A 27,108-nucleotide genomic window follows, 5' to 3' on the forward strand; every position below is an offset into this window, starting at 1 on the left:
CTTTTGAGCAATGGTCTTTGGAAATTTATTAGCAAGTACTTTTATACAGTTTTTTTGTGTGTGTGTGTTTCTGGGTTTTAGTTTATAAGGAGAATCAGAGGGAATAACCAAGCCAGAAGGTTGAATGCCTCCTGGGAAAACAAAATAAAACAAAACAAAAAATGAAACAAAAGCAACAACAAAATAAAACCACAACAAAACAAAAGATTTTTTTTCAACAATTTTCTATTTTTGGTCCTCCTAAAATTTTCCCGTAGAAACTCAGGCTCCTAACTACAAATTTAAGCCTATGGGTTTGCTTTATTTAATTATTTTTCATTGACTTTATGAGTAGTCTGGACACTCAGAGAATACATTTGTATTACAAAAATGTGCACCCTGTTTTGCTGTCTGGGGAACATACCCCACTCTGGACATCGTCACCAGTGATATACCCATATTTACATCCACAAACATATATCATTCCCACGCAGAGGAAGTGTGGCCATGCACCAGGACCAAGACATGCTTGCTGTGACCAGTGCTGATATGGATGGTCAGGGGATCAGGCTCCTACATTTTGACATAACACACAAGGAAAGGCAAGACTGAAGGCAACCTTGGGCTTTTAAAACAGGATTTATTTAACCCTTATAATAGCTATGGTAGTAATTTAAATCTAATAAGTAGGAACATTATTCTCAGATGACTTTTTATTCTTCTCATTGAATGCATCTCATTCCCACTAAAATCATGACAAGAGGTTTGCCATTGACGTAAATTGAAGCAGGACCTAATATCCACACCTTTTTTTCATCTTAACTAAACAAGCTAACAATATGCAATTCTGTCTCCTCTGTTTAAGGATGAAAATGCTAAATCATCAGTTCAACATGGAAATTAGCCACATTTCAGAAATGTCTAGCTTCATGAAGTTTTTCATATACATGTTTTTACTCCCTTTAGGAGTGATCCATTCATATGACATGGGGAAAAGAAAAGCAGAGGATTACTTTTTGGTGCCAGGAATTCTTTTGAAAAAATGACTGTATTAGCACATTTCCTTAATATTCAAAAAATGAGCCTTTGAACATATTAATTTATAAAGTCAAGTATCCTGTTTTCTAAATTATTTTTGCTTTAAACATGTTTCATTGTATAACTAAAGAGATACTTCACTGTTGCATCAAGAGCAGTTTTTTTCTGTTTTAGTAAGCCGGCTTATTTCCATGGCATGCATCATTTAATTACGCATGTAAAATACAGTTCCAATTGTATAGCTCTGTGAGCCTCATTTAAACTGTCTGTGACATTGTGGTAATCCCAGTACCAAGAAGCGGGTGTTGCACAGCTATGAATGGCTCGAACGTGGTAAATTTGTTATGTATAGAAAAGCCTAGAAATGAGCTTGCATTTCTGCAGCTGTGCTTGCTCCACAGGAAGAGGAAGAAAGATCAGTAAAAACATGCTTTTCTGGTAATATTAGCAGCTGTAATTCTGAATGCCTGTGAAGATCAAGGAAAATCTGCTCAGTGAGGAAGTGCTGGTTTTCTCGAATCACTTATTTTACTTGATATTTAATTCATTTTTAATTATTTTTTATTTATTGGGAAAAATGTCTAAGATTATAGAGTAATGTAAGATCTGTATATGAGAGTTAAGATCTCAGTGTCAGATGATTGTCTAGTCATGAAATAGATTTTGCCTGATTTGTCTCAAAAATCCTTTCTGGAGGCAGTGAATATTGAGACTGAAATGCACCCTATGTTGGAGGCAGATGGGCATTGCTGTCCATGTGATTTAAGAGTCTTGCATATACTGTACGCTAAGTATAAACTTAAAGGGGTTGATGATGTTTTATTAACAGGAAAATGAGCAACCTTCTTGCATTTTTCCCTTTTTAAACTAGTGAACTTGAAGGTCAGATCCAACTATATGTTGCATTTTCTGTCATATAATTATCACATATATAATGTCCTGGAGAACAGCCTCCAGTCAGTGACATCAGCAGTTTACATAGCAGTTGAACTAAGAATAACCTTAGAGAACTGACCCGTATCAACCTCTTAACAGTGTAAACAGCCTGTAGCTCACAACAGTTTTCTTTTTTCATGATCACAAAAGGGCCTCAATTGGATGAAAAAAGAATTGTGTTCACAAATACCAAACTATTCTGTTGAATGTTCACTTGATTAAATCTCAGTAGATGAGAGAAAAACAAAAGAATAAGACTTTGGGAAGAATGACTAGTGGCTTGTAAAAAGGAGGATGAGACAACACTGAAAATTGGTTCCCTAGAACAAAAATGTAGTGATTATAAATGATCAATTGCACCAACTTTGAAGAGAGTACTGTCAACAATATTTCTGTAGTTGCACTTTTACAAAGACAGTTGTAAAACATAACCAATTCTTAGTAGCTTTGAAGATCCCAGCCTTGTTCTCTTTCTATGCACTAATTTGAGGGCATGATCCTCTTGACGTCAGTGTGTGTCTAGTGGTGGACATCTGTGGTTGCAGCACAGGTCCTCAAGTCACATCCTATTTCCTTTTCCTCCCTCCCCATTTCTGCTGTTCCATATATAGATAAGTTCTTCAAACAAGGGCTGAGGGGTTCAGGGGATACCTGTTCTGCAGTCAAAGTCATTTGGAGATAAATAAATACACAAAGAAACAGCAGAAAGAGACAGACAATTTTTTGTGTATCACACTGGAGCACTATCAGAACATCGTAGAGTCATAAAATCATAGAATCACGGAATGGTTTTGGTTGGAAGGGACCTTGAAGACCATCTAATTCCAACACCCCTGCCATGGACAGGGACACCTCCCACCAGACCAAGTTGCCCAAAGCCCCATCCAACGTGGCCTTGACCGTTTCCAGAGATGGGCCATCCACAGCTTCTCTGGGCAACTTGTAACAGTGCCTCACCACCCTCTGAGTAAAGAATGTCTTTCTAATACCTAATCTAAATATACCCTCTTTCAGTTTATTACCATTACCCCTTGTCGTATCACTACATGCAAGAGTCCCTCCTCAGCTTTCCTGTAGCTCCCTTTAGGTACTGGAACCTATGAGATCTCCCTCGAGCCTTCTCTTCTCCAGGCTGAATAACCCCAATTCCCCCAGCCTGACTTCATAGTAGCTAAGTGCTCCAGCCCTTTGATCATCCTTGTGGCCCTCCTCTGGGCTCTCTCCAGCAGGTCCATGCCCTTCTTGTGCTGGGGACACAGAGCTGAACACAGGGCTCCAGGTGTGGCAATCTACTTTGTGATCCATATGCTGGCTGTCCTGGAGAAGTATATCATGTTGTACCATAGGATTTCATGGTTAAAATATTACTGAAGACACCAAAGTTTTATGTTCAACTTATCTGGCAGCTTTGAAAAGACTTTACAAATCCCCCCACATCATACATGCAATCTGGATTTTTTTGAAAAAAGATTTCTAAATAATATGTAATGTAACTGCTGTCTATGTGGCATCTGTTGGTGTCTGAAGGAGAAATAACTGTAAATAATAATGATAAAAAAAAACTAAAAACCCTGACATTCTAATATTTAATGATAGCTTATGCCTATATACTAACAACTGACAAGAAACAATTGGAAAGTGCACATGGTTAGCCTGTGCAGACACACACATCTGATATCCGTTGCCCTATAATTTTTAGTTGGTATGGTCCTGTCTCAACATTGCCTAAGAAGCCTGTAAGACAGATATTGGGTCCACCTGCATTTCTGCATGTGGGACTCTGAATCTGACAGAGGCTGTTAGGCAAAAGGCCAGCACAAATAACTGACATGTAAAGGAATTAACGTAGAAATTCAGTGACCTCTTGTTTTAATGGTTTAATAAGAGGTTAACTCCCGTCAGTATCAGGAAACAAACAAACAAACAAACAAACAAACAAAACCTGATAATTATGTTGCACTTAGCCAAGAGTGAGCATTATGCAAGGCCAAGCTATTTTAATGTGAATTGTTTTTATTTTCACTTCTGGAAGTGGTTCTTTCCTAATGCTAGTGCAAAACTATTTTAAAAGCCTACCTCTGCATTAGCTAATTGAATTACTGCGTTACACTTGCTTTTTAATCAAATAAAAGGTATCTGGAAAAACGGAAAAAAAAATAATGTTTTCCTAAATATCTTAAGCTTCCTGAAAACAATCATTTTCTACATTTAAACCACATTTGTTTTAAAGAATATCCATCCTGTGCAGTTACCACAGATGATGACTATGTGACTTAAACAGTGCTTCCCTACAGCAATTGAATTTCTTTGCATGTCTATAGCAATTTAGAACAAGGACATTAATTTTGCCTTGTGAGATCAACCAGTCATGATGGAAAAGCTAAAATATTAATGCCTCAACTGTCATTTATAAATATTCTCTTTCATCATTAAGAACATGAGAAAAGAAAAATAATAATAATAAAAATCTGGCTTATGTCAGATTGGGAATGCCCTGTGGGACGGGAACAAACAGTCACGTGTGGGAAGAGCAAGCAGGAACCTCTAAAAACAGGTTTTGTGCCAACAGAGGAAGTGTCTGTCCCACTGGCAGGTAAATCTGCTCACAGAGGTCCCTGCCCTTCCCCTCCCTTCCTGAGAACGCACCTCTCCCACTCAGCCCTGCCAAAGTTTGTTCTCTGCTCATGGATTCGCACTGGTCAGCTGGTTGTTGTTTCACAGACCAGGTTCCACCTCCTCCTCACTGTATCTCTTCAGCCTCCTCATCCAACTGAATATGTTTTGGTGGAGTGGAGAAAACAGAAGAGCTTTTCAAAGCAAGTGATGAGGAATTTTGTTTACCCTCAGAGGGACTGTGGGAAGTGTGTTGAAGGACTATCAGCACTTAAGAGATCTTATAGGCTCTCTCAAGACAGTGGTTTCATGGCAGCTGAGACAACATCATGCTATTGCTGGAAGGAGGACATCTCCCTCCCTGCTCTCTTCTCCCCAAGCACACATATGCACTTCTCCCCCCTCTTACCTGCTCCCAGATGCATGGATCTGCCCTTTCTCTTGCACTAATTCCAGCTCTCATGAGCTCCTTTGGCAAGGATCTGTTAGCATTTGGGACTTTACTTATTATTTAGCTTTACAGCCTGACCATACAGCTTGTCAGGGCTCTGGTCCAATGCTTGGAGTCAGAGAGGAGAATAGCCCCCATGACTTCTTGCTATACACTCAGAGCTAGATCCTCAGCTGATAAAATTATTGCAGGTCACAGTGGTTAAACTGAAGGTCTGGCTCAAAGTCATGATCAGAGTGAAAGCGAGGTGTGTGTCTGTGTGGAGCATGCAGAGGATAGGGGAGGTTGGGACATACAGTTATTCAATGCTTTCATAAAAATCTGTGTTGCACACAGACACTGGTTACAATTGGTATATGATAATGCTAGTACGGAAATTGCAAATAGGTTTCAATAATAGAAACTACAGGCAAAAACCAAATAAACAAAACAAAACACTGGATTTTTTTTTCCCTGTCTATGAACTGTTCTTTTAAGTTATGAAAACAGAGGCACTAATGAGGTAACTGAGCAAATAACTCTGGTTGGCAGGAACTCTTCTTTGCACTGTCAAGTCACCTTCTTCAGGAATAGCTCATGCTGCTCTGTATCTCTTCTAAGCCTGTTAGTATCAAAGTGTTTTCTAGTCCCATGCCATCTGACACTTTTATTACAACTGAATTGTTCATGCGTCTGCAGTTCAAGGTCTCTCGTCTTTAGCATGAAGGCCTTGACTGCTTCGTTATGAACATTACTCTCATTAAGGAAGCTGGCAAATAGACTTGAACTTGGTGAAAAAATGTATTCTTAACAAATGTGACCTTCTGAAAAACAGTATATTTCATATTCAACAGATATAGGCTCAACAAGGCAAATTCTGGCATCAGACGTGCAGCCTGAGAACTCAGGTCTTAGCAAAAAGAGGCAGGCTCCCCAAAAGAGCTGTCAGCACCTATCTGTGGTGTAAGACCAGCTGCTGAGGCAAATCCAGACTTCTGTGGCCAATTAGACCTTTGGTTTACATGAGAAAAATCCTTGCAATTTCAATTCCTGGAGAGTGAAATCCACAACACAATTCTCATTTGCTTCACCTACAGAGCAAAAATTGAGTAAAGATTTAAACCTGTGTCCATTTCTGTACAACTGATACCAGATAATATAGGTGGAAGAAACAGTACAACCTGCTGTTTTATCTGTCCATGGATATATAGGCTATAGAAGTCTCTCTGCAAGGTGCTGTGTGCATCTTCAGATAATGCTATGTTCTCAGAAGTTTCTCCAAAGAGACAGTTATGTGAAAATTTCAGTTCCAGGTGCTTCAAAATACTTCAGACCTTTTTGCATCACTCTGAAGAAAAAAAAAAAAAGAAAAAAAAAAAAAAGGTCTGAAATGAAAGGTTGGTGCTTTTTTGAAGGCAAAAGCAATATAACAACAATCATTTGTTTTGAAAAAATGGGTAGCACTGCATAGAATTTTGTGTACCATGCTTTGACAACAGAGTAATGTGCCTTAAAGTGCTAAATATGAAAACTGCATAATATTTTTAACACCTGGACATACTGTCAAAGTGCAATACACATCTCCAGCCAAGCAAGAAAGAATGAGTCCACTGCTGCAGACTGAGATGTGTTCATTCATGCAAGTTAATACAAGTTCCAGATCCCCAGTATGATTTTGATGCTAGACATCTACAAGGTGCAATGTGTTGTCAGCGCACTTTGTGTTGCACATTTCTCAGTGTGGACTAATCTCCACGCTTTCTAATTACAGGTCATATGGTTATGCACCTAAAGGTAGGTGGAAAGTTTGTGATATGAGATGATAGGCTAGCTGAAGCAGTAAAACTATTTCACAATGAGTGAAGCTTCTTTAAATAAGCCAGTCAAGGATTTCAATTACCATTATTTCTACCTGAAGCTTACCACTGATCTTTTGTTTTCTGTATATTTGATTTTATATTGGCTGATAGACTGGAAGAGACAAGAGTCTGGGAAATGGTTAACCAGGGCAAAAACTGAAATTCTAATGAGAGTGAGTAGAGCAGCAGTATTCAGCTGAAGGTGGTTTTTTTTGGTTGTTTTTGTGGTTTTTTTTGTTTTCTTTTCTCCACGTTCAATGAATTTATAGGCTGTTTGCTACTGTGGCTTTAGTAATGGGGAATTTTGCGATGGCTTTAAGAATAGGTGAGCTGGTGGGTTGCTCCCTCAGAATAGATGAAAGGTTTTCTTTCAGCTGCTTGATGCTCAGGACACTGAAAAATAATTAAAAAAAAAAAAAGGCAGGGATAGAGTTTGGTCTCCAGTCAAGTTAACAATTCTCTTTCTGTTAGGTCAAGAAAAATCCTGATCTCCAGCTTCAGCAATGGTCTAAAGCTTTACTGTGCTAGATATAAGCAGAAAACTGTATGTTCTTAGAGAACTATATCCCTTTACCATTGGGATACTTTGAATAAAATAAAAATAAGATTGCAGCAGAAGAAAGCACATTTAATTCACATAACTCAGATGATTTACCCATTATGTGTGAGACTGACAGTCAGGCTGAGAATCTGTAAGAGATAAATGAAAAATAGGTAAGTGAAGCCCTGGAATTGAAAATGAGGAAATTGAGGTGATGAGGTTTGTTTTTTTTTTTTTTTTTTTTTTTTTTTTGTGTAGTCTGCCTTTCACTTAGAGAGGAGCTTTGTTGTCCTTTAAGTCCATCAGTGTGCCAGGCATTTCTAATGGAAAGGTATGTGTGATGAGATGCCAACAATTATCTACACAGTACCAATTCTCATATGCTTGCCAGTCATTTATATTGAATTACATCTGTAATGCTTATTCTTTTAACATCCACGGTATTGTTTTAAAGGAGAGAGAGAGGGAAAAAAAAAAAAAAAGAAAAGAAAAAGAAAAAAAAAAAGAGGATTTAATTTTGTCTTGGCAATAACAGTGAGTTTGCTTTCCTTGGCAATTTTTCAAGGAAGATAAAATACTTAGGAAAAAGGAACCTTACTAATCCATGGCCTTAGATTTTCTACACAAAAAACAAATGTTTCACTCAGATGCATTTTCAGTTGTGCTGTCTAAAAAGTTAATTATTTTGTTTGGCTCTTTGAAGGTTGTGAATTGAACCTTTGCATTTTGTTCACCAACAACATGAAGTCACAAAGCAGCTTTTAATCACCTCCGCAATAATAACACTTTACAAGTTATTTGTGCAGCTGTTTCTCTAGTCAAATTTATTTGCAGTTACTAAAATACACTTCCATAAACACAACTGAGAATTGTTTAGCTAGTGCTTTAACTGAGTGTATTTTTGGTGGTTAGCACTTACCTATTTTGTTTTACTGGATTACCATTTTTGCAGACTTAAAATACACAGAGCCAGACAAAGACAGCACTGTATGTTGAATATACCCCAGGCTATGAAATAGATGGACTGAATGTTCTGTAGTAGTCTTGACTCTGATCTTGTAGAAGCACCTCCTTGCAAGTGAGCTCTACTAATATGAAAGAGAATCAGGTCCCACATCACACCAGAATTTAATACAGTTTACATATATATATACACACACATAAATAAATGTATTTCTCTTTATGGGTGCAGTAGCTCTTATAAGGCATACTGGAAGATAAGATGATCTTCCTTTCCCGATGAAAGATACAAAAGTATCTTGACAGCACTGCACGGAGTGATCTATTGTTTAGTTATTATTGACTGTAACGATGATTTGAGAAACATTGTGCATGAAGGAGCTACTTACGTTTTTTCTGTGTTGTAAAATGTTGACATTTGACATGTCAATACGTGTTTCCAAATAGGGATTTGGGAAATTTTACTCTTACTGATTGCTAGAAGTGCCTGCAATTTGACATGGAAAGTGCCCTGAAATGCCTTAAAGACTGCAGTAAAACATTCCTGAATTTTGGAGCAATCTTTGAAAAAGTTCTCTTTCAAGTGTCACCTCCTGAGACTGTAATACCTTCCTGTAGATCAGTTCAGTCCTGAAGGAGGAACATAAGTGCCTAATCCCCAAACTATGTGGTAGAGTATGAAGTAGTTTGGGGCCTACCTAGAAACAGATTCAAGATTTTTACATAATGTTGTGCCAACAAAAAATTGTGTTTTCTCTGCTCCCAGTAATCCATATCCTTTTGGAAAGGCCCTGCTGTACCATGAATATGACATTTTCCTCAAGGCCAAATAAAATCCATTGTATAGCAATGAGCCACATGGCATGCACAACAAATCATCATTGTCCATGGTGAGATGCAATTAAACAAAATATAGCTTACTTCTTGCAATAAGTAGTAGAGATTCATAGATGGGAAATATTCATACAAATACATCTGGGGTCAATTGTATGTTTAAACTCAGAATACTTCAGGAATTAAGTAATTTGCTGTATTTGTGCTATTTTGACACTTCTTTACCCCAGTAATTTAGCTGAGGATTCACACAATAAAAATGTGAATTGTCATGGATATTTTCCAGCATGTGAAGGAACTTGCTCACATCTAGAGTAAAATGACGTGATGTTTGCCTTTTGACTGTGAAAATTACAAAATTATACATATGTAGTGTTTAAATTCAGGATGTTTCAAGGGTGTCATTAGATGCAGCTGTTTTGAAACAGGTTGAGGAGATCCCTTTCTGCCAGTTTAGGCATTGCCCATCATTACAAACAAAAGTCTGGCGAGAAAGGCAATTCTGAATCTTCATGAACTGTTTCCAGATTGCTCTGTTCTTACACCATGCTGGGGTGAGGAACAACAGTACTGTCACCAAATACATGAGCTAAGGCTAAGAAGTCTAAATATGTTGTGTAAATGTAGATACATATTACCAGAATGCAATGACATTTTTTCATCAGAAATTTTACACAGTGGCTCTGATGCTGTATATTGTTTAAGTAAGCAATGATCAAGCTGTTGTGAGCTGAGACCTCTGAAACACTTACCTAAATGATTAAAAACTAGTTACTAATCTATCTTCTGCCACTCAGCAGTGAAATATTAACCCACTTAGGAATTTAGCTGTATATTCATTTAATGGCCAGACTGGAGTCTGTGAAGAAAAGTGTTTAATTTTCAGTAAAACAGTATATACACACTATAAACCGAATGGTGAATGTGCACTTATAAAAGACCATCCCTGTAACTAACTTTGTTTCTGTGCACTGCAAGAAAACTATTTCTACACTAGACAGGCTTCAATGATTCACATCAACATCTTTCTTTAAGCAGAATATATGCTCTGAAACATGAATGGGCAAGTATGCTTTTCATGGTAAATTTTTCCAGTGTGATATCCTAGGTCATATTTAAGATATTTGGCTGTGATGGGCAATTTCAACTGATAAAGCTGGGTTGTTTTGTTTTTATCAGGTGAGAACAATGATTAATTTGGCTGTAATTTAATCAATTCTCTGTTAATGTTTACTTGACAACTTTTATTAGGTCATGTTTCAGTTTTAATCTTATCAGTGGCTATGTTTGAAGTCTTATTTCCAAGCTCTTTTCAGTAGTTAGTAAATAACTGACCAAACCTGATTCTTCACCACTTTGCAGCTTATGTTGTCATTTACGTCAGTAAGAAATCAGTGTGCAGTGCTGTCATTTTAATCTGGAACATTTTACAAATGTTTTCCTTCTGATGCAGTGAAATAAATCACTGTACAAGGCACCAGGCAGGGCTCATTCCCATTTGGGCGTTTCACCTATGAGACAACATTTTCCCTCCCCATTGTAGCTGTCTAGGTGGTTCTTTACTAAGAAATACTAGAAGTGTTAAGCAATAGACAATGACTCTTCTTTTGGGATGGCCACTGCAGAGATTCTTTCTACCAAATAAGAAAGAAATAGGAAATAGCAGTCTCAGGGCTCTTCTTTTAGATATGTAGAGAATCAGGTCGAGATATTTTGGCAAGTGACATGCTTGCAAAGGGCAATGGATTTCATGACTCTAGGCAACGAAACGAAGTGCTATCGAGCATTTGTACAAATGTATCATGTATCCTTACTCAGATCAAATTTCTACTTGGTGATGAGAAGGAACTTTTCCTCGTATTCTACATTTTATTTACCCATCCCACATAGACCAGCACTATGACATGACTGGAAGCTTGTCCTCAAAAGAGATTGAGGAGTCATGTAACAGAGGATGATATGGGTTGCTGAAATATGGTAGCCTGTGAAATCCATCTATCTCTCCTGTTTATTTGTGTTAATGCCTGTAAATTACTAATTACTAGATATTGTTATCCCTAATTTCTTTCTCTCCCTCAGTCCTATGTACTAAGTGTTAGAGACAGTTGTTGAATAGGGGTTAAATTTAGACTGCAGAATTTATAAGGAATGCTATATGCAATGGATTGGATAATCTAGTAATGCAGCCAGCTCTTACATCATGGGTGGAGCAGAGAAAGACATTTGCTCAGAAATGCAGAGGTGATAAACAATATTTTAGAGATCAACTGAGAAGAATCTGAGCAGCCCAAGAGAGCTAAAACCTTCTTTTTCACTGTGGTCAGCGTCAGAGAATCCTTTCCCAATAAACAGCTCCATCACATCTGGTGCCAAGAATTTCCAGTCTGGAAAAACAAGGGAGGAGTTTTATGGAGTCTGTGATGTCTGATGAAGACGCATCTACATCACACAAAAGTTAAGAGTAACTGAAGATTGCTAACCTATAACAGAGAGCCCAACAACACTGAAAGTGTCAGGAGTAATAAATCTTTACCTCTTTCTGGGTGAAAACACACTAATGGAGTAAGCTAAGTTTCAGAAATTTGGAATTTAGAGGGCTTTTATTTTCACTTTTTAAAATTTGTATTTATTTTTAACACTGGTTATTAGCCAGGTAGCTAACAGCTTGGCTATTCTTCAGACAGTTCTACTGTAAGTAGTAGTTTGGATGGGATTTAGGTGTTTGTAGTACTGTGCTATCCACAACTTTTTCCTCAGTGATCTTGCTGTCAATCAGTAAGCAGGTCTTTTAAACTGTTACTGATTTGCAGAACAGCGACATCTTTGTCTTCACAAAAGATAGGCAAGAAAGGATAGTGCTAGTGTAAAGCAGTGTAAAGTTTAACTTTTGATTTAGTTTTTTAATGTGAAGTAAGATTTTTCAAAGTACTGCCAAACAAATCCCACCTAGGGGAATAGGAGCTGCAATACAAGACAAGACAATTTGTTTTAAGACTGTACCTAACAGTATTCAGCAGTGAGCCAGACAAAACCACATAAGCTTAAGTAGAAGTGACAGAGCCAAAAAAATACTTTTAATAATTCTGTACCAGGTAGTCATATGAATAAAGTTAAAATATATATTTTATTTTTTTTTTCTCCCATGGTGCTGTTTATTAGCCATCAACAAGACTTAATCTTTTGCTTTGCCTATCACATTTTTTTTAAGAGACCTTGGGGGAAAAAGTCTTGTTTTTTCTTTTTTCCCCTCTTTATTTTGATCCAGAGTTTCTCTGCAAAACACTGGCTGTGGTTTTAATCATGACTAGGAAATGTAAGTAACTTGTGCTTTAAGTCTAGCCTCTTTAGCAGGAAGGATACATTGTCCATCCGGTGCCAAGAAGGTGGAAATATCCTTAATTTTGTATTCAATTAAATACAGGATTTACTTTTCTGTCCCAAAATTTGTGAATGGTTTAGCTTGGAGAGGTTGCTTGTGGAAGAACTGATTCACATGTTTATTTTTGTTCTCCCCAAATTAGAGACTGCTCAACATGACTATACTCTCGTTGTGCTCTTTTCTGTATGTTATTTGTGTCCTCATCCAAAATTACGTCTGCAAAGTCTTCAGTGAGCAAAAGATTTCAGACTCTTTACTTTATGGCCCTTTAGCTTTTTTTTTTTTTTTTTTTTTAAATGGGGAAAAGCATAGATTCTTTCATTAGTTTCATAGAGAAGCATATTTTTTTCTTAATTACCTTTTGAAGGGGATTGGAAGCCACTACTACATCACAGTAAAAGTTGTGTTGAAAATGTATGCTTTTAAAAGGGAAAGTGTTTGATGTTAAACTACAAGCTATAGCCAGAGCTCTGCCCTAACTTTCCCTGCAGAGAGTACAAGGATGCAGGAATGGCAACCTGGTGCCAACTCTGTAAGGAAAGTACAGACCCCAGGAGTTTAGAGGTGTTAGTACTCAATGCTCCCCTTAATATGCCTCTATATTGCCTTTTTTTTCAATACTATGCCTTGGTATACCTATGCTCGATGGGTATTGATTCATGTTTCAGTTCTCGATTAAACTTGTAGTAACTGCAAATTTAATTGTAGAGATTTTCTGTACTACCACCAAAAAATGACTGGTAGGCAATGGAAAAAATGAACCTTACGCAAAACTTTCTATACTTAAAGTGTCCTTATAGTATTTAAAGGGGCATACAGAAAAGATAGTGAGGTACTCATTATCAGAGAGTTATACAACAAGGGGTAATAGTTTTAAACCAAGAGAGAGTAGATTCAAGCTAGATATCAGGAAGAAATTATTCACTCTGAGGGTGGAACAGGTGGCACTGGAACAGGTTGCCCAGAGGAACTGTGGCTGCCCCATCTCTGGAAACGGTCAAGGTCAGGCTGGATGGGAATTTGGGCAGTGTGATCTGGTGGGAGGTGTCCCTGCCCATGGCAGGGGGTTGAAATTAGATGATCGTTATGGTCCCTTCCAACCCAAACTGTTCTATGATTCAACACATTACAGTTGTTACCTCCTTCTCCCAGTTCTTCTCATCCTTATATACCTGCCACACCTACCAGCTGTTTCCAGTTCCTTGCTGTTCTCTGTGCCATTGGCCTTTATATGTTGCTGCTTTATATGTTGAGCACCAAATACGGTGAGATATTGATCCTTGGTCCTGTGTATCCATGAGTATGACAATATAAACACACATTCGTTTTCTTACAATGCAGTAATGATATAGCTCTTTTTGTTTCTAATTTCTGCCAAGGAATGTGATTCCTTTATGTCATAGAAGCAATTTATTAAGAAAGTTTCATACAGGCAAATCTTTGTGAAAGTAAATATTACCCAATTTGGAAGTAACAACACCCCTCTCTCCCTCTCCCCCAAAGAAAACCAAGGTTGAAAGGAACTGTATTATGACCCTGGAGAGACATGCTCCAAGACTGCAGTTATGTCACTGGCATACTCCATGCTGGTTGCATATATTTATAAAAGACACCAATGAGTCATATGTAAACATTTTGATTATAAAGATTTTCTTCATTTTCCCACAGACTTGCTGCTTTCAAACAGCTGCATCCCATTCCTAGGATCTACGGAGGGGCTTGATTTTCGAACCCTGCTGCTAGATGAGGAGCGGGGCCGGCTGCTAATCGGGGCTAAAGACCACATCTTCCTGCTCAACTTGGTTGATTTAAACAAAAATGTAAAAAAGGTCAGTTTATTTTCCACACAGTTCATCTCATAAGTTCAATTTTGTTCCTTTTTATCTATTTTTTTTCTTCACTGGGTAACTCTGATTTGTTGTGTGATGTTTTGTACTAGGACTTAATATTTATAATATAAATAGTTAATATTAATCTCACCTTCCATAGTTATACAGGTTATTTTTAATAAAATGAATTTCTCATGGTATCTGACCTTCTGTGAGACTGAAATCCTTCAAGAGGTCACCCATCTGTAGGAGCCCTGCATTGCATGAAAACAAAATATCAGCAAATTGGCAAACATGCACCTGTAAGTGTTTGCTTCTTTATTTCTTTTGTCATGGTCACCCTTCTCAAGTAAAAGCATTTGGAAGATGGTAACTGCAGGCAGATTATTCGTTGCTTCCTGGCATTACTAGGATTACATTACTCCGATATTAAACAGAGCAGAGGCAATTTGGATGGTTTAAATTATGGCAATGTTACTGGCAATTTAATATTAATATTTACATTAATATCTGGAACTGCTAGTGATAGGAGAAGCTTCCACTGGGATCCACTGTACTCACTGGCCCTTGCCCTGAGACAATGTGTTAACTCCAGATAATAAAAAGGCAATATAGCCTTCAATAGTTCTAGTACACATGGTGAAACAGAGTTTTTGTAAGTACAATTGACGGCTACATATAAAAAACAGATGCTTGTACAGAAACACACACAAAAACTGCTTTCCTGCTTTTTCCAGACACGCTACTTACTGAAGAAAATTTAAATTCTCAGCTGTTTGATATTTTCTTTAAGCACCAGCAGGAGGTTTTAAGTGACTGTATTCTGCTGTCAGTTCTGAAGTGGTAACTGATCCTAAATTAATATGATGGCAGCACAGGGCTTAACAGGTGTAACAGGAGATGATTTTGCCCCACACTTAAATGCAACACTTGCTGTCATCGTATACAAGTGTTTCTAGTATCAAGCTAAGTATCTTATTTCGACTTCTGCAATGTTCCATACACCACTTTAAAATTCTTTTTTAATCCTTTAAAATTCAGATTGTTTCAGGAGATTTCTTCCCTAGGATGCTTTATGAAACACCACATGTTCATCTTCCATCTCGGTAGTTTGCTGAAAAATCAGCACCTTTTCAGGAAATTGCAGTTATAACAGCATTATTCATATTGGAGATTCAGATCATGGATTGATTTTTGGCATAGGCTTTCTGTAGCAAACAAATTGTGTTTGTGTGAAAAGCAGACGCCTGTTTCTGTGGGTTGCTGATTGCCTCCTGAGAGATGCTGAGTGCTGTCACTTCCCATTATGTTCAGTGGGGATTGATTAATTCAGAGCTTTCTGGAGGCATTCGCACCCTGCATAGTCCACCCCTCCACCCAAGTTGGTAACATTTCACTTTAGCCATACCACTGTTGATTGTTGTGGATGTTGCACTTTCCAAGAAGTGCAGAAAGCAAACTGAGCCAGGAGAATTCATTTGTGATCAGGCAGCACCATTAGTCATAAATATTTTAGAGCAAAGAATTTGAATTAAAATTCACATTTGGTAAGCCATTTAATATGCCTAAATATCTCTAGTAACCTGGAGAGAGAAAAAAAAAAAAAAGGTAAAATTCATAGCCACTAAGATATCTGGACTAAAGAAAGAATTATGTGCAGTTTCAAATACATTTAACTATTCAGGTTGTCTTTAACTTTTCAGACAAAACATTGAGGCAAAGTGTATTTAAACAGCTAAAAGTGACACGTGACACTAAAACCTTGCAGAGCATCCTGGTGTGTTGATTTCCAAGGTCTCCATGGGCATTCAACAATTTTATAAACTTACCCTGTTGAGTACATGCCCACGAGGCAATATCATACAGACATCCTCCTTGGTTCCTCTGTGCTGGGCTGGTTGAAACGTGTGAGTGAGGGGAGAGAGGGGATGGAGGAAGTTGGTTTTGTATAAATCTCAGTCACTGGTGAGGTTTCAGTGCTCAAAGATACTCTCCAGTAGCAGGGAAGTGTCAGAAAGTAGCATTTGCCGGTGCTGTGTTTAGACTGACCGTGGTTTGCATTGGCTCAGGGCCAGGCGGCTGGCTTCCAGGCTCTCCCGGTGAGAGGAAACCACACAAGTTGGGACGTCGATGGGCTGAAGCGTGTCCTTTGTCCTCTCCTGTCCTGGAGCAAGAGCAGTCTGAATTAATTAGAATATTAAACATCTTCTGATTCAGATTACTTAATAAAAGTTCTCAGCTTCAGATTTATTTATTTATTTATTTATTTTGTATTAGTAACTGCTGATACACCAAAAGGCCAAGTTAGCATTCCTAACAATTTACTCCCAGAAAATCCCTGTCTGTCGACATAACTACTTGGCAAAATTATATTGTAGTGTCTGATGCTCTGTATTCATATGTCTGGAATAGTACTCAAAGAAACATCTAAAGCATTGTATTGTGTTCCCTTCTCTAATGTATACACACATATCATTTCATAACTTCATTTTTGCAACCTAATTATTTACTTAAATCAGTTAAATTAATTTAAATATATTAAGTTATGGCTTTATTTCCTGGTATAGTTTTTCCTGATGAAATAAATCAATAGTTCTTCTCGAGTTCCGATTTCTTGAATCATTGTATATTTTTATTCAATTTATTGTGTAATTGGTTGAAAACTTCTTAACTGTCAGCTCAAAAAAATCTACCCAGTTTCCAGTGCTTGCAAACCGTATTATAAAATAACAGTGACTAGAATAGTATAACAGAAAAAGACTCCAGAATGAGCAATGAGAATAAGAAAAATGAAAAAGACTAAAAATGTACCTAAATGATATAATTGTCTTTCTGTAGTATGAAAAAAAAAAAAAAAATCCGTGAACTTGAACTTGTCTTGAATAGAAGCCTATAGCTATTATTCCACGAATAGCATTATCCGTGCCATAGTCTTTTCTTGAATGATACTGAGGGGCCTGACAGATGTTGAAAGTTATTTATATACCGTAAAATAAAGAAAAGGCAGAAAAGAGCAGCAACCTATATTTATCAGGCCATTGCAAATGCAGACAAAAACTATGTCACAACCAAGTAGAAGTGTGGTGTAAAACAAAAAATTTTTACTAGCATGAGAGGATGGAAAGCTGTAGAAGAATTCCTTAGGAATCCTAATCTCTGGGATCTGTCTGAAAAGATGACTTCAGTCAATAGAATTTTCTTGTGAGTTTGCCTAAAAACTTTGTTATTTTAATAATCAAAAAGAAGAGAAAAAAAAAAAGAGAAAAAAGAAAAACCCTGGAAACTAAATAATAAATACAAAATGTGACCAGCTGGGCAAACACTTACGAAGTAGCTGTAAAGAAATTCTGCACCTTTCTGTAACTCGTGCTCACTACCAGTGTGAGCAGGGTTATATGTCAGCACTATTATCACTGTGCAATCTGTGGTGTGACCCGCCCATCTCTGCAGGAATAGGAATGCTATCAAGGCTTGACAAGCTTTTGAAAAGCTGCCAACCTGCAGGAGCTGTCAGTGCTAGAAGACACGGCCACATGTGGGCCAAATAGATAAACATGTCAGATCCCCAACAGCAGCTTTGGAACAAGTTGTTTTCATCTGCCCCAGTGTGTATTGGCACTAGGTCACAAATTATTGTTGCCTGGAGTATTCTTAGTTTGTGGTTGCTACTATTTTTTTGGCATTGCCAGGTGCAGCTGTCATGTATTGTATCCTTTAATCTCCTTTAGTACTGATTTTATCTGTGTGCATTTCACAGTAGAAAATACATATGCATATATATATATATGTATATCTCATTTGGGTAAATGCTTATCAAATAGTTGTGAAGAAATTCTGCACCTTTTTATAACTCCAGTGCTTACTAACAGTGTGAATGGGATTAAAAGTCAGTAGTATCACTGTGTGATACCTGCAGTGTGACCCACCCATCTCTGCAGGAATGGGGATATACATGAAAAAGCATATGCGTGTGTGTATATGTGTGTTTCTTATATAAATATATAAGTATATATAAACAATACCCTTAAGATATAGGTGCCCAATTTTATCTTTATTGCTCTGGGAAACCTGTCAGTCTATATAAATGTCTCAATTAGGAATGAAACCAGTGGGAATTAAGCCAGCATTGAAGGTAGGCTTTAGTTGTACCATCATGCCAGAGCCTCAGGTGTTGATACAGAGCCTGAGATGTTTATTGCAGCCTTGAAGCACAGTAACAGTAACATCAAGTTTATTCCTTCTTAACTAAATATATGCAGCTTATTTTATATTTCAAAGAAATTCCGCTTTCTGCCTGTTAGCAAAGGCTGTAGACTGCTTGAGGGTGACACTTTACCTGTCAGGTGAAAAGGATTGCCAGGTGATATCAGTAGAGACCAGAGAGTTATCTGGAAGTCACTGGAGATTTCTAAGTTTTGAAAGAGGGGGCACAAAGACCAAAAAAATCAAAAAATAAAATAAGTCATGTGGCAGGGGAGGAGGATGGTCATGAGTCTGTTTGTCAGCGTGTTCGTTTCTTTTCAGACGCTGTTAGTAGAGAAGGTTCTGAGAAAAGAATGAGGGTGATGCTGAGGTCTGGCAGGGCCATGTTTTCACCTTCCTTTCATGAGGAATTAGTTCCCAGGCATTAAAGGCATGCTTATGGCTTTGCTTTTGAAACAAAAACAACTTTTCTGGATATTGCAGTTCGTAAAGTACTAATTTCCACCTGTTTTAGGGTATTTCCCATCCTTGCAAAACTCATGATAATAAAACTCTTCTATCATTTACAGTAAAACAAGACTGTTTCTATTGAGTATCTATGTAATTGAATGTGCTACTACCAAATGCTATCAACATTGTGTAATGAAGCAGGAGTGTAAGAAGGAGCTATGATGGTGTTTCAGGTTAGGGATGTCCAGAGATAGCTGTGGTAACTGTGCTTGCTAGCCCTTGGAGTGCCCTTGCCATTGATCTATGTAAATGTTGTTTTGAAGCTCTGGAAACCTTTAGAGTCCATAACATTGTTTGATAGAGTTAAATTTAGGCACCTGTGTAGACAAGGCAGAAGCTTTTAACTGATGTTTACAGACATGGAACAACAGACTGAGGCAAGATGTGGAGAAAGCAGTATGTAACCAGGACAGAGATCCTGGGTGGAAGAGGGTGTCTCTGTTATTTCCTTTTGCATTGTTGCCATAAATTATGTTTCCATAAACATCCCCTGTTGTTTTTATATTTTACCCATATGTTTAGGTATAAAAAACAGTCAGTATCCTGCTCTCTGAAAACTCATGTTGGGCTTTGACTTTTTCAAAAGTAGGATTTATCTTCAGTCTGAAGTGATAAACAAGTCAGAAGCAAATTGCGTTTACACTGAAAATCCTGCTGTATGGTTTCCTTTTAGGAGAAACAGACAGAAGGCTGAAGTCTGTTGGGGTTACACTGTAGAAAACGAAATGTAAAGGCATTGAAGCCTTTCAGGATTTAATCTGGTGTAAATGAAATCAGCATCCGGTCTGTTTTCTCTAAGGTTTCACACATGCTCATAATGTACACCTGAAAATGCACTTTTCAGAAAACCCTTGAGTATTGAAAGCATTGGCTACTTTTTCAATTGTGCTTGGTGTGGGTCAGGATTTAAGAGCCCTGTGGCAAGCTGAGATCTAGCTTCATCTTAGATGCAATACAAAAAGCCCATTTAGTTCAGACATCTCTCTTTAACAGCCACTTGCCAAATTTAAGCTACCAAAAGTCTGCGAATGTGTCATCTAAATACACAACTGTTGCTTCCCTATGACTTTCAAGTGCATTTAACTCAAATTGATATTACCATGAAAATGAAGAATAGCATATACTTGCACTTCCCATAATCCAAATCAATCCTCATATCCTCTCTTCCCCTCCTTATGCCATATCAAATTAACTCTTTCAGAGATCCAATTTTCTGCTGTTATAAAATAATCGGAAATTCCAGTCAAATATCTCCCTGGAGGTGTATTTCAACTATGGGAATTAGTGTGATGAATGTAGAAATAACTGTTGAAAGACAAGAGGTCTGTGGTAGATATTAAAGTAACAGAAATTTAAGAGAACCCTGTTTTTTAGGGGTCTCTAAGTAGTCCCGAGAGTTAGCTAACCTTTGATAAAACTGTTAAAAAAGCGAAAAGTGAATAATCCAATTCTAAAAACAGTCGAAGTTTCAAATACAAGGAGAAATTCAGATAAGGCACTTAGATGTATTAAAGTCCTTTGTTTACTGATGCTTTAAAATATTGAATTTCAGAGTGTAGCAAATACAGTGGGAACCAGTTATGAGAAATGCTTAGGGTAACCTTCCTCTTAGCATTTGTATATGAGAACAATCTCTGCAGTTCCCCAAGTTGTGAACTTCCCATACCAGATACACTAATGCAACAGATGTGAGGTATTTAGAGACCAACTGGTATACTTGAATAGTATGCTAAAAACATCTAATTTTCCCATTATTTTCCCACTCTTTGTTTACAGCAAAATAATAGTAAAAAAGCATGAAATTCTTTCCAGTGTTTCTTGGGAAATTCAATAAATTTTTGATGCTTGCAGTAGGTTTGTTTTTTTTTTTTTTTGTTACATGACCCTAGGTCAGTATACAAAAATGACAAATGTCATAGTTCCCAGCAAGCAATCTATGAACACCCACTGTTACGCTATTGAGCTGTGATATTTACGGTATTGTCTTATGAAACAGTGTGATAGTCTTATCTTTGGATCACTCATGTCTTTCCTTGGTGCTCCTTGATCTTACTATTTTTCCTTGCTTTTCATTTTTCTGCTATGAATTACTAAGTTCTTAGTGAAAAAAAAGGAGAAAGTAATTTTACTGGTGGGAAAACTGAGAACTGAATGTTACAAGTAGTAGGGTAATGGCATAGCTGGGATTAGAGTGTCTCCTTCAACATTTTTGGATCATGTTGCCCTCTTTACTGCGTGCGCTTTATGATCATATTAGGCTAAGTCAGGAAACCATTTTTTTTTTTATTGTTTTTTTAATCATGCAGAGTAGCCTTTCATGGAGGAGAGTTTCTCAGGGGGAGCACTTTGCATATGCCAGTGTGACAATGGGCTTACAGCTCAATCTGGCTTTGTTCTTTGGGCGTTTCAGTTGGAACTGTCTTATGGGGAATACATTAACATCAGTGAGTTTAAGCTTCTGAATTATGGTCTGCTTGCTTCACAAAGTCTTAATGAGACATTTTGACATCAAAGATGTTCTAATTTTATTGCATGCCTTCTTCTATGAAGCATCAGTACAACAAAAATATACAACATAGAATAAAGTAAGGGAAGAAAGCAGACTTGCTGCATCAAGTAGCTGATTAAAATCAATGTATTTTTCTCTAAGTGCTTCCATCCACCTCTTATTCCTTCAGCATAGGAAGGAAACAATGTCTTTCTTCACAGGACTTAAATTCAGTGAGTGAGTGATAGAAGACATGCTGATCAGCTGATGTCTCTCACTCCAGATACGGACACATCCTGCTGGTGCTGCGTGTACCACTAATGAAACACTTTGGGGTTTCTCGTACCAGAGACTGTACTGATAGAGAAGTGCTGAAGCACGTGTGCAGCGTCAAGCACATGAGAGGTTCCAGTGAAACCCCCAGGGCTGCTGAAAACCGTCGACCTCAATGGGACACTCAAGTGTTTGCTGCTGGCACGAGCGTGACTATCTTGGGGATGTGGAGCTGGGAGGAATCAGACTGGTCAATTGGTCTCACTCCCTGCTATCACAAACAAATACCTCATACAGCAGTTATTCCTTTAATAACCCGGTCCAACTCTGTTGAAAGGGGCATTGTGGGATACTTTATGCAACTTCTGTAGGATGGTCTTTAATACCAGAATCTTACTACTCTGATGTTTCAGGTTTTTTTTTTTTTCAATTTATGATCTATATTTATTTATGTCCAGTTTATATCAGTATCCTCTTAGTATTTATAACTCTGTTTTTCAAAGTGCTTTGATTCTTCCTGCGGATTTGGAAGTCTTCATTTTTATTACTTATGCTTCTTAATTTTGTGTCATCTCCAAATTTTGCTGCAGAGTGCTGTCTTTTTGCCAAGACTACTGAGGAGTACATGAAATAATATGAGCTATGACATTATTTCTTGAAGAACTCCATGAGTAACTTCCTACCACAAGTTCTTTATTTATCAGACCATTTTTTTCTTATTAATAATTATCTATTTGCTCTGGCTGAGCTAATCAGTTTCCATGTGGCAACTTACAAAATGCTTTATTGAAGCGTTGATGAAGAGGATATTTACCACATTAATGTTCAATTCAGCTATGTTATTAAGGAAAGGTACAACATTAGCCAGGAGCAATGCCACTTTACTAATTTATATTGTGTAATATCATATTTGATATTCACTAGAAACTTAAGTTATCCCTTCCACACAAATTTGTTCTGAAGCCTTGCAAACAGATGAAATAAGACCAACAGGACTGTAACTTACTTAGATACCTCATGTTCTTCTTTCTGTGTGTCGTGATTATGTGTAGTAATTTCCATTCTTTTGGAAAAGCTGTGCATCATCCCAGGTTTAGTAGCTTCAGTAGAAAGGATTCTTGGAAAACCTCTAATCTAATAAAACAGTTTCTTTGGAATCAGAACAGTGTTTTGTCTTTGAGCCATCACTTCACCAAGGGATTTATAGTCTAAGTGTTAGCCTAGAAACAAAAGTGGTTAGAGAAAGTTAGATACAGAAGAACAAGGGAAATACTAGCTCATAACCAGTATTGTTAATTCATGACAGATGGCAGCTGAAATGAAACTCACAGAACTGTGTCTAGGTAATATTTATAAATACTTATAATAGTATATATAGCATTCACCAATCAATTTATGTATCTAAATCATCTATATTTTTAAAAAAATCATTTTTTTTTAATTTTCACTCTTCTCACAGTAAAAATGTATATGATTGGAGGAAGGAAAAATGTTACTTTTAGAACTTACTCTGCTTCTGATCTGAAAAATATCTTTGTGGTTTCTAATGTTTTGTTTTAATCAGAAATGAATTTCCAGCTACCCTTTAATGTGATACCTTATCTGTCCTACGCTTCTGTGTTACTTAATTTTGTACTCCTGGGAGGTTTTCTTTCACTCTGCTAGCAGAGAACTTATTAGCTTACAGTTATTTGGAGATTTTAATTTCTTTCCTGTTGCTAAATTTATGAAAATATTTGTGCAATTATTTAAAAGTAATGGTAACGTATTTTGTTTTTAATTGGTCCATAAAAGATAAAATCAGGAAACCATGACAGTAGTGCTAACCTTTGGAATTTTGATATGGATATTTCACAAGGAAAATAAGCTGAAGCTTAAGAGAAGAAAATAATCCTGTTTAAGAATATTGTTCATGTATTTCAACTAGTTAGAGTCTTCCCTTAAATTGAATAATTAGCTATTCTAAGATTTCTCCAGACGCTACAGATATAGACCATGAAATATATCATATATATATATATATATATAATTTTATATATAATTTGTGCTGTTTGAAACGTGAAATGATTCTGGTTTTCCATGTGAATATCATTATCATTGTTTTTATTGTTATTGTTGATACTGATACTGTTATTTTCCTTTGAGTCTCAAGTTGATTTAAAAGTTAGTTGGATCACTTAGCTACACTTTTCATTGACTCTTGTGGCCTTGTATAATGCTAAATACTGAGGCTGTTGAGTAGCCAGAATGTGAGACAATTGATTTTTCTATCATAACTGACTGTGGTCTTTTCTTTTACAATGGCAGGGAGTATGTATGTCTCATCCTGACTGGTCCAGTTTGTATGACAAACACTATTTCCCATGAAGGAATCTTAACAAGAATTAACAAGAATTGAGGGTAGAGTCCATTAATATACCTGAAGTCTTCAAGTGGATGTTTTCCAATATAACTGGAACTCCCAAAGCAGGGGTCCAGTACTTCTGTGTAGTTGGCAGGAAGAGGCAGGCATTTTTGAAAGCCTACAGGAGATCTTGTCTACATAACCAGATACCTAAACAACTTTGGGAGCAAAAGAAAAAAAAAAAAAAAAGTCTTCAAGAATCCTCAAAGACCTCTAATACCCTTCTCTGTTTTTGATGGGGTGTGCTTGGGCAGAATTGGACATGAAGTTTATGTGAGAGAGACTTGAAGAGCAGATCTCAGCTTAAGTTAACCAGGCCATTTGGAGATCCATAATCTTTTATTCCTCTGCCTGTTCCTCTTCACCAATATTTTTTTTTTCAGTAGCACCGATTGTGCCTCATCCTCTCGTTCTCCTTAACCCAATGGCACTTGTGACAAAACAGTGCTGCAAGGGGAAGCTGTCCCACTCCACCCAGACAGAGGACAGATGAATTCACTGTCACTAGCTTCAGCTCTTCCCAATGTTTTTGCAATGTTCCCAGTGCTTCTTGCTGTACTTTCTGGAGTTGTACACCACGTAATCCAGACATGCTGGTGTGGCTGATTTCCAATTGCATTTTCGTACCTGGATGCTATCATGACATCATTCTGAGAAAATGCTCTGGGAAAGTAAATTTTTACTCAGTGCAGAGATGTTTTTATACTGCCTTATCTCTGACTTTAAGTAAATGTTGCTGTAAAGGGTTAAGGTTTATATAACTTAAAATACATTATCTTTACTATTAGCCTCTAATCACAAAGGTAACTGTAAATTCACTGAGAGGAAATTAATTTCCTTGCAGAAAGCCAACACATCCATTAGCACTGGGAAGAGAAGAGAAAGAAATGAAATAAAAAGATGGTTTCCATATTGAGAGGAACACTGACTGTGTGTTTGGGACTGTGATAAAGCCATTCGACACAGGGCACTCTAGCTTTCCATCCCAGTGTGGGTCTGAGCCTGTGTATGGGGCAAGCCACATCTTAAAAGGTGCCACCATCTGGGCGAACAAAAAGGAATATTACAGAAGCTAACTCCTCTCACATGTTTTTGAGTTATTTGTCCTTGGAAGATCCTTTTTAATAACTATTATAACGAATTTTTATTCATATATTCACTACTTACTATTTAGGATTTTACCAAGTGTGATTAGAGACTCGAGTAAAAAAGCATGTATGACTACTAGCAATGACTACTCTTCATATTGGTCTCTGGGATGTGAGGCAATTTCCTACCTAATATTTGCTCTAAAATTAGTGTGATTTGTTTTTGTTATAAATCATGAGAAATGGTTGTAGCTTTCTTTTGTCAAAATAAGGAAAAAAAGATCCACGCTTAGCATAATACTTCTGAAAGACTTGGTATTTAGCTTCTTGTTTGAATTTAGTAGAATCAAAAATATACTGCATAATTTCTCGCTCTACTCTGCGCTGGTGCGGCCTCACCTCGAGTACTGTGTGCAGTTCTGGGCACCACAGTACAAAAAGGATGTGAAACTGTTGTAGAGTGTCCAGAGGAGGGCAACAAAGATGGCGAAGGGCCTAGAGGGGAAGACATATGAGGAGCGGCTGAGGTCACTTGGCCTGTTCAGGCTGCAGAAGAGGAGGCTGAGGGGAGAGCTCATTGCAGTCTACAACTTCTTCGCGAGTGGAGAGGCAGGCGCTGACCTATTCTTCGTAATCACCAGTGATAGGACCTGCGGGAACGGTGTTAAATTGAGGCAGGGGAAGTTTAGGCTGGACATCAGGAAGAGGTTCTTCACCGAGAGGGTGGTTGCACACTGGAACAGGCTCCCCAGTGAAGTAGTCACTGCACCAAGCCTGTCTGAATTTAAGACGAGATTGGACTGTGCACTTAGTCACATGGTCTAAACTTTTGGGTAGACCTGTGCGGTGCTAGGAGTTGGACTTGATGATCCTTATGGGTCCCTTCCAACTCGGGATATTCTATGATTCTATGATATCAAATTCTAACTGTTTAATTGAAATCAATGAACCAGAAATGGAGCTGTTGCTCTTTGACTTTTCACCACTAATATCATTGGGGTTACAGTAACAGATAATGATTTGTCATCTGGCTCCATCTGCACTTAAACCTAAATATAGAATTCTATAATACAAATGAAAGAAAGAGAAACAGTAATAATATATGCTGCAAATTATCTAAGGTATATGATTATCCTCTAAACTCCTATGTCATTTTCTAAATCTGTATGTTTCACTCAGTAAACTCAGTTATTGTTGACTGATGACGTTTTAAAACAATGTGCTATTAATTTCTGTCAAATGTACTTCTTGTTCTACAAATTTCCCTTCAGCTACCTTTAGTTTTTCAAACAAAACTTCTTTTCATTTGGAAATTGGCAGTAACAGCTCACTATTTTTCTATAACTGCTTTGCCAAGTTCACTGGACCAAATTCATCACAAATGTAAATTGCCTTGTTCTGCAGTCAGTTTAGTTTCAAGATGATTTGGCTCATCTAATCTTTGAGAAAAGCATGTGGTTCATAATGCTTACAAGGTGTGTTAGGTGGATCAACTAAGTACTTTTAAAAGGTAGGTATACACAAAGACGAAATTAACAAAGAACAGGGGATTTGATTTTAAAGCCTTGATACTAGTGACAAAAACCTGTATTCAAAGCCACATTCACTTCTACTCACGTAAATTCCTTTGACATGCATAAGTCTGTTTTAACTGTTCATTCAAGGAAATAGCTAAGCAGCAATCAGAGGACTGTTTATAATATATATCTTAATAATATATCTTTGTATTATTTAAACTCTCTTC

General features: G+C 37.3%; 1 protein-coding gene and 1 long non-coding RNA gene across 5 annotated transcripts in view; one reads left to right on the plus strand and one right to left on the minus strand.

The window, feature by feature from the left end:
* The window catches only part of SEMA3D (semaphorin 3D), a 148,483-nt gene that overhangs the window by 49,116 nt on the left and 72,259 nt on the right, over nt 1–27,108 (plus strand). For all 4 annotated transcript variants that reach the window (XM_083815281.1, XM_083815279.1, XM_083815280.1 and 1 more), the window contains one exon: nt 14,238–14,398. In XM_083815281.1, the coding sequence (XP_083671407.1) occupies nt 14,238–14,398 (161 nt within the window). The remainder of the gene's footprint in view (nt 1–14,237; nt 14,399–27,108) is intronic.
* Nucleotides 603–27,097, minus strand: LOC310888548. Its single transcript, XR_014575926.1, has 5 exons — nt 17,726–27,097; nt 16,228–16,562; nt 7,511–15,981; nt 6,178–6,344; nt 603–6,087 (listed from the first exon to the last, which is right to left on the minus strand). It is a non-coding gene; the product is annotated as an uncharacterized lncRNA (long non-coding RNA).

Source organism: Anser anser (genome assembly GCF_964211835.1).
Source record: "Anser anser genome assembly, chromosome: 1".
In the NCBI taxonomy this organism is placed as follows: domain Eukaryota; kingdom Metazoa; phylum Chordata; class Aves; order Anseriformes; family Anatidae; genus Anser; species Anser anser.